At 43.0% G+C, this 8,495-nt stretch overlaps 1 protein-coding gene across 1 annotated transcript; it reads right to left on the reverse strand.

Moving 5' to 3' along the window:
- Nucleotides 1-336: 336 nt before the first annotated feature.
- atic (5-aminoimidazole-4-carboxamide ribonucleotide formyltransferase/IMP cyclohydrolase) lies at nucleotides 337-7,882 on the reverse strand. The gene is made up of 15 exons (XM_085356469.1): nucleotides 7,728-7,882; nucleotides 7,412-7,538; nucleotides 7,145-7,288; nucleotides 5,801-5,889; nucleotides 5,543-5,694; nucleotides 3,026-3,182; nucleotides 2,821-2,946; nucleotides 2,622-2,729; nucleotides 2,429-2,514; nucleotides 2,246-2,335; nucleotides 1,854-1,979; nucleotides 1,688-1,780; nucleotides 1,424-1,606; nucleotides 796-951; nucleotides 337-675 (listed from the first exon to the last, which is right to left on the reverse strand). The coding sequence occupies exons 1-15, from the start codon at nucleotides 7,744-7,746 to the stop codon at nucleotides 556-558; spliced, it is 1,776 nt and encodes a 591-aa protein (XP_085212595.1). The 5' UTR covers nucleotides 7,747-7,882; the 3' UTR covers nucleotides 337-555.
- Between the last annotated feature and the right edge of the window lie 613 nt (nucleotides 7,883-8,495).

An 8,495-nucleotide genomic window follows, 5' to 3' on the forward strand; every position in this document is an offset into this window, starting at 1 on the left:
CAATAAGCTTACAATGGCAAGAAAAAATATTTGCCCTCTTCCTGTTTTCTGCATATTTGTCACACTTACATTTTCAGGTTTTTGATTATTCATATTTTGCATTTATTCATTTATCCAAATCTGGTTGGCCCCATGTGAAAAATGTATTGCTCCCTTTGCTGAATCGTGATTTAACTAACCACTTTTTCACGCTAGTTCAATTTTGCTGAACGACTCACTGCAATCCCAATGAAGCACTGTGACCTTGAGTCTGGATTAATGCAATGGACTAACAGTGTCACGCAGTTAGCACAATGAAAGAGACAAAATAGTCAAACTCCAAGTTTATTTCATAGTGTTGCAAGACTGACCTACAAGGATCAGCTGCAGTTACAGTATTACACTCTTGAACATTTTGATCACAAGTCAGGAATGTATTTAGTGTGTTACAAAATTGTGCGTCTGTTTCTACAGTTCAGCTAAATGTAGGAATGTCTGAAGATCAGCAATGTTGCACACGTTTATTTCGTCTTTGTAAAGACACAAAACTGAGAGCGAACTCAACGCTTAGTGAACTCAGTGGTGGAAGAGTCGCAGGCTGGTGTGCACCAGAGTAATGCCTTGCTCATTACAGGCATTGATCACAACCTCATCAGCAGCAGAGCCCGCTGGAGCTGCGATGTATTGAACGCCGCTCTGGAGACAGACACACACAGGAAGGAAATATGAGTTATGACAGGAAGACCAGGGTTTAAGTTGCAGTGAGATTGACAAGGTGTGTGCAGCATGTACACGTTCTTCGTGCAAGGCACTTACCCTTTTGGCCCGATCTATGTTATCTCTGAAAGGGAAGAAGGCGTCAGAGCTGACAGCCACAGCCTGCAGTGAGCTGATCCAGTTCTTCTTTTCAGTCTCTGACAGTAGCTCAGGGACCTCTTCATACATCGACTTCCAAACTTCCAAGTCTGGGCCCTGCCGGCACAGGACAGAATATACACAGGACACAGGTTTTCATTTACTCACACAGTCTCAAACTTGGCATGCTGTTGGATTAGACATGACATTGAACATCAGAGGTGGGAACATCTTAAATCTTTTGTATACAAAAAGTCAGAATCTATTAACGTAATAAAATAATCTGCTGCTTTGTGCCTCAGTCCTCAATATGCACAGGAACATTGGATGTGTTTACATCTCGCAAAATACAGTAATTCTTCATCTATTGTACAAAACACTCTTAAAACTGCATATTTATTTGTGTCCATGTCAGAAGCTGAGTTCCTCTTTGCATTTAAGACACAAAGGGTTGCATGTACGCATTTTAAATATTCACATAAACACAAATGCAGTCTTGAAATGTTTACATCCAAACAAAATAAAAACACAGTTGTACTTTTTCCTCACTGGTAACTACAGTGCACGTCTCCAAATGTTACTCCCTCACCTCTCCAATGGTGTCGCTCACATACTGGTCGATTGCGTTGGCCATCTCTGCTCTCTTCACACCACTGCGAAACTTCATGCTCAGGACTCGAGGGTGGTGCCTGAGCCACCAGTTGTCAGCTTTGTCACCCGCCAGCCGAGTGCAGTGGATACGAGACTGCTGCCCTGCACCAATACCGATAACCTGGAAAACACAGGTGAAGAAAGATTGGGGAACAACTGAGGCTCCTCTGGATTCCTTCCTCATTTATGCGCCACCTCTTACCTGTCCGTCTTTAGCATAGCACACAGAGTTAGACTGCGTGTACTTGACGGCGATGGTTGCCACGGTGAGGTCACGCACAGCTTCCTCAGAGAGCTTTAGGACACAAGAGAAGAATCTGTCAGATTGGATCGAGTCAGTAAAACGTTAACACACTTCAGTGTCTTACCGAGCCTTTGGAAACAACGTTGCTGAAGAAGTCCTTATTGATACGTCCTCCATTCCTCTTTTGTTTGAGATAGAGACCAAACAACACTCTCACCTCGGTGTCATCGGGCTCGTAGTCAGGATCCATCTGAGACACAAGCACGGACATAACCCATAACCCAGTTTACATAGCATGCATGTACTGTACACATTTTTATCTTCAGTATGACTTGCAACTACTTCAGTTACATTATCTGCCTAGAAAAAAAAAAGAAAAAAAAAAAAAAAAAAAAGAGCAGGTTATTCAATCTGCATGTGTCTGAGAATTATGAGGTTTTTAAGCTAATCAGTACGTCCAAAGACATGCTTCCAAAACCAGAGACAAATACAGACGTGGGGAAACAGCGCCCTCACCTGAAGCACACAGTAGTTGCCATTCTTCTTTTTGGAAAGGATTTTGAGTGCCTCCTCATCATAACCAGGAGCAATGATACCGTCTGAGACCTAAGAATGTTACATCACAAAAAATACTATTATTATTATCATCTTTATAATTTTAATGATTAAAAAAAATAAAAAGCTTGCTCTCTTATTTACCTCTCTTGATATGATCTTAGCAGTGGGAACGTCACACACATCTGACAGAGCAATGAAATCTCCAAATGAAGACATCCTGTCTGAACCTGGAGGCACAGAGTAAATGTATAACATATTAAAAAAAAGAAAAAAAGAGAGAGCGCCCAGCACACAATCATTTTCAGGGCATCAGCTACACAGGTGACTTTTTAACCTCTTGCCCTTGCGTAGGCGGTGGCGAGTGGGCTGAGGTCCTTCAGCATGTCGTGCACCATGCACACTTTGGCCTCTTCCTCGGTCAGAGGAACTCCTACTGCGGCTCCTTCAGAAACAAGGTGACAGCTTTCATTGTCAGATCTATGTGGACACTGTTAACTGTAAGAGTGCGTCTGAATGGGGTCTTTCTTTCTTACCAGCAGGGCTGACGTGTTTGAAGGAAGTCGCTGCAGCCATGCTGAGGGCTCTCTTCAGCTCCCTAACGAGCTGCCACGCGTTCAGAGCGTCGCACAGGTTGATAAAGCCAGGAGCACCGTTGACCACTAAGAGAGGGAACGTTAAAAGGGGATGGGTGACATTAAAGGACAGATTGCGGCGTGGCAGGGCGTGGTGTGAGGGTACCTGTGAGCGGCAGAGCCGCGCGCAGAGTGTAGATTTGAGCGGGTGCTTGGTGGGGGTTCATGCCGTATCGCAGAGGCAGCTGGGACACGCCGCGGCTGTACTGCCCGCGGAAGTAGTCGGATATAGCCTCATCATACTGTGCTGTGTGTGTGAAGGCCTGCACAGGAAGCAGAACGAGTAGAGAAAGGTTAGGAAGAAAAAAAACAAAAAAAAAAAAACTGCTTACATCACTTTCTGATGTTTTAGGAAAGGAACCATCTGTCCACAAGAAAAAAGGGCTGCAGGCAAAGTGGGACAGTTATCAGTATTTAACTCAAAGCTCAGTGCAGTCAGACTGTGAGGTTAGAGTTCACTGCTCCTCAAATGTTAAACACATTTCATCACTCTGTGATAAACAGCCTGGACTTCGACTCGCTGACCCTCATCTCTGAGCAAATAGCAAAACCAGAACAAATAGTCACGGGGGGAGTAGCAACTCCTTAATGATCACCCTCAAGCTTTTGTTTTTTTTATTTTTAATCATAAGCCAGCTTAAAATAGCACTGGGTAATACAATGTTGTGATTATAAAGGATTGATCAAAAGAAAGCAAACTCCCTGAAGTCCCCACACATCAAGACTCCAACAGCAGCAGCAGCTATTTTGGCAACGATACCTTATAAAAAAAGAGCCGGAGGCTTGATTTCCCCTCTTACTCCAAACAAAAAGTCTCTTTTCAGCATGGAGCTTAAAGTGGAACAAGTCTGAACAGAATGGATGGATGCTCGAGGCTCATGTGATCAACTCTGAAACGGCACTTTTAAAATTCTCCACGCAGGATTATGACTAACCCCATCAGGAAACGGTCTTTGACTCAACTGGTTATTAAAATTTAAGTTTAAGCAACATCGTTTTGAAGGCAACTAGCTGTAACATATGGTAAATGGCCTGCATTTATATAGCGCCTTACTAGTCCCTAAGGATCCCAAAGCGCTTTACATATCCAGTCATCCACCCATTCACGCACACATTCAACATATGGCTCCTTCAATACATGATCAGGCATTAAAGACACCCCCCCCAATAGGGCTGGGTCATATCATACCGTTCACTGTAATACCGGTTTAATGTTAGGCAATGATAAGAAAATGAAATATGGCGATAGAATATGGGGAAAACGCACATGCTTTGTTTTCATACGCAGATGGCAGAAAAAGCATGGCGGTGACGGAGAATGAGGATCGTTGAATGAAACAGATGAACCAGAATTGGTTTGTAAAAATGCTGCAACTTCAGTGGTGTGGAACTAGTTTGGCTTTTGCAAGTCAGATACACACCAAAGGACAATTTTTGGTAGAGCATGCTAGCGGGCCGTCGTTATTACCGTGTTTTTCGGAAAATAAGACGCACTTAAAATCAATCCTTTGTGTGCTCCTTATAATCGCGTATGCCTTATGTATGAATTCTGGTTGTGTTTACTGACCTCGAACCGATTTTATGTGCTACACGGCGCTCGAAAATCTGTCAAAAAATGTTTTAGTACGACTTTGCTAAGCTACGAACCCGCACCGCTTGATGGACTGTCGGAGCATTACGGCAACCGCAGGCAGGAGCCTGGCGGAGTGATACGTACTGTGCTTCAACATAATATTACCGTATTGTGTGTGTATAACCTCTTTTAAGTTTTGTAGATATTATACATGGTTATGCTGAGGATATGTCGGCCAATTTCCACTGGAAATGCCTTTTGGTTAAACTGTCAGCAAGGAATTTGCATTTGCACTGTTACATTTTTATATAACTTTAATGCACATAAAAAACAGCTGCTTGTTTAAGTGAAAATACATTGATGGGGCTTTTTTTGCACTAATAAAGTTGTGGAATTGTAAGGTATTTATTTTGTCTCGCGCCAATTATATCGTCCGTTATATCTTTATCGCAAATTTTCAAATATATTGTGATAAATAGCAATTTATAAAATATAAAACGTGATATGTGAATTTCTGAAACTGCAGTATGCCAACCAACACGCAAACATGTGACTTCATGTGATCACCTGGTCACGGCTGATAGCCGCTCCTCCATGAGCCTGGCTCTACTGGAGGTTTCTTCCTGTTAAAAGGGAGTTTTTCCTTCCCACTGTCACCAAGTGTGCGCTCACAGTGGGTTGTTCAATTATTGGGATTTTCTCTGTATTACTGTAGGGTTTTTATCTTGTCTAGTCTTATCTGGCGCTATATAAATAAAATTGGATTGAATGACAAACTTTAAATGGCCTCCCTCTGACAGGTATGATAAAGCAGAAACGCATAAAGAAATTATGCGTTTGGAGAGGTGACAGCTTGTGCCCTTTTACCCCATTTTCAAAACATAATCCAAAACCAACCCTCACCTTAACCCCGCCCCCCCCAAAAACTGCATTATAACCTTAAAACCCTTAAATCTAAAAGCCCACCTCAAAAAGTCTACAAGTTTGTATTTTCCTAAAATTCCTTTCTCAGAAAAATCAGGTCACACGCTTGCAACAAAACAGACTCACTTTCAGGGCCAGAGTCCGGCGAGTTTCCAGGGTCGTGTCTTTGTCCGCCGAATTCTCCATCTCCTTGGCAACCAGCAAATAGTCGGCAGGATCGCACACAATGGTGACCCGAGCGTGGTTTTTGGCTGCTGCTCTGAGCAGAGTTACACCACCTGAGAAGAAAGAACAGTTTTTATCAATACACGCAGAGTACACAAATAAATAAGTGTTTCATCATTAGTAAGACAGGCAAGCAAAGAGTGCACTTCTATGCATTACCGATATCAATCTGCTCTACGGCATCCTCCACCGTGACATCCGGGTTAGAGACGGTCTTTATGAATGGGTACAGGTTGCACACCACCACTCTTGAAAAGGGCAAACAAAGGAAAATCTTTTCATACTTAAAAACTTTCAAACACTGGAGTACAATAATGAACTGATGGCCCTCACATTTTAAATGCAGGTGCATTTTTCTAGCTAAACAGCTGCTTCTTACTGATCCAGCTGTGCAGGCACACTACACAGCAGTTCTGCCAGCTTCAGATAAGTTAAAGATGGAGATCAGTTCAGTGGGAGATCCTACATAGACCTAAGGTGTTCATGGGAATCCACATGCTCAAAACAAGCTGTTCACAGTTAATTCTCTTATACATGCATAGTGTTTTCAGTCTATGCATTTAGGCATAATAAACTCGAACTTATTGCAACTTGTCTGAGAGAAATCCACGTATTTCCTCGGATTCTGTTGAGCAGAAGTGTCTGACATACCGGTACTTATGTGAATGAAATTACCACAACTGGTTAAACAGATCGTTTTATCAACGTGCTGGTGCTTCCCTTTGGTTCTGGATAAAACATCTTTGGTGGGCACCGAGCATTTTTCGTGGTAGGTATTAGTAAGCAGGGTCACCTGCTGTTTGAAAAGCTCTAATGTTCAACCTGTAATGATCAAAATCGTGTTTTGCAGCACGGTGTTACAAACTGAATGGGGTTAATCGTGTGTCCATGCAATACATTTTTGCGCTTCTTCATTTGAGACCACTACCAAAGAAAGTACAAAGCAAGACAAGCTTTGCTCGAGCGTGTCTTATGACTACTTGTGTAAACAGTCAGTAAATGAAATCATTAAATCCATTAACTTTACTGCAGTTTCAGCATTTTTTCATATGTTGCCAAACATTTTAAAAAATCCGACAAAAAAAGAAAAAAAGCAAGTATTGCACACCGACAACAGGATCCACTGATTTTCTTGTCTTTAAAAGAAAAAAAAAAGTTGTTAAGAAACAGTCATCTGCTAAACTTCAATCACGTGTCGTTTAATCTTCCACTGAGGACACAGTGAAATCGAATCATTCTTCCAATGAACAGGAGTCACAGGATGAGCATGCACGGGCAGCAGGTTTCCAATTATCCAGCAGCCAAATCAACTCGACATGCTTCTTGATTAAAAAGCACGTGCCTGCACTCCACATGGGTCACATGTGCACAAGGGTTTCATTTCCACTCAGCCTTCTCTTTCTACTGCAAGTACACACAAACATCCAGCATACTGTACACATCAGAGTATTTTACATGCTTGAGAAAGCTTTTGCCCATTTCTGTTTGCTGTGTTTGTCTCACCTTACCAGGCTGTAGCCCAGCTTCTCCATGTCAGCGGTGTCACTGGGTGTTTTTCTGGCCAGGATACCTCCATGCACTGCAGGATGCAGGGTCTTCACTCTGCCGCCCAGCATCTCTGGATGTCCAGTCAGTTCAGACACATCCCTGACACAAAGCAGAGACTCTGAGAACTTAGAGAAGGCCTCACATGCTGCAGGTATCTACAGTACTGCAGTAGTACATGTGGACGCCTATGGCTTTGACTTTAAGGGCTAGTGGAGCACCCACCTGACGGCCAGTCCAGCATCCCGCAGGGCTTTGGCTGTGCCCCCTGAGGCCACCAGAGACAGCCCCACACCCACCAGCCTCTTAGCGAAGTCCAACAGTCCAGTTTTGTCAGAAACACTCAGAAGTGCTGCAAAGACAGATGAGCAGAGCTTTAACCCAGGACTTGTTGTCATTTTACAAACGCAAACGAAGAATAAATGCCCGTTTTTAGTGAAGTGGAGCTAACCACGTTGGCTAATGTTAGCCAGTCAGCTAGCAGCCTGCATGTCGCAACACCAAAACTCAGAAAGTTTGTTTCATGCTCAGAGAAACTCACCAAGCTCCGAGGAAGCCATGTTCACGGTCACAGTGTTCACAGTGGGCAGTCTGTCTGTCTGAGCGTCGGCTGGCTCTCTGCTCACGCTTCTCCCAGTTTCACAATTAGCAAACGATGCAGAGGAGGCTGAGGCAAAGCTGCAGGCTGTTCACGGCTTCATCATGCGCTTCAAAACTACGAACGCCCGCCCTTCTGAAGCCGGCCCGCCCCTCGCACACAAGCGCACCCAAAAGAGCAAAACGGCGCAGAAAATGCGCATTTACATTAGAAAAACGCAATTAACACAAAATATTACTACAACAACAACAATAAGTACTACTGCAAATAATAAGAATGACCACACACACTCACTGATAGACAGCAGTATTTCCAATTACCTTTAGATTTATGTCTTGAAATGTGAGACTGTGTAAATTATGAATTTCACATTCATATCATCAGTACAGCAGTAACTAGCTATGTTGTCTTGATGTCATTTCAAAATTACTCTTGCTTATTTTATATGAAAGTGTAATACTGGATTTGTAAACGTGTGATCATCAATTTTGAGTTAATTTGAGGATTTACCAGCAAAATTACAATCATAAGCCGGGGAGGGGCTGCAGCTAGTAAGGCCACCCAGACGAGGTGTCATTCTTGGTTTTGCCACAAGAGGGCAGACTTGGTCCTTCTTCGTACACGTGTCAGCGTGTTTCTGTTTTTTGCATTTCATATATTTTATTAACAAATAATCCGAAGCTTGGCAAAGTTCACTGACATCATACACCT

Source organism: Diplotaxodon limnothrissa, linkage group LG1 (genome assembly GCF_057381915.1).
Source record: "Diplotaxodon limnothrissa isolate DT_005_m linkage group LG1, D_limnothrissa_male_GT1.1, whole genome shotgun sequence".
Taxonomy (NCBI): Eukaryota; Metazoa; Chordata; class Actinopteri; order Cichliformes; family Cichlidae; genus Diplotaxodon; species Diplotaxodon limnothrissa.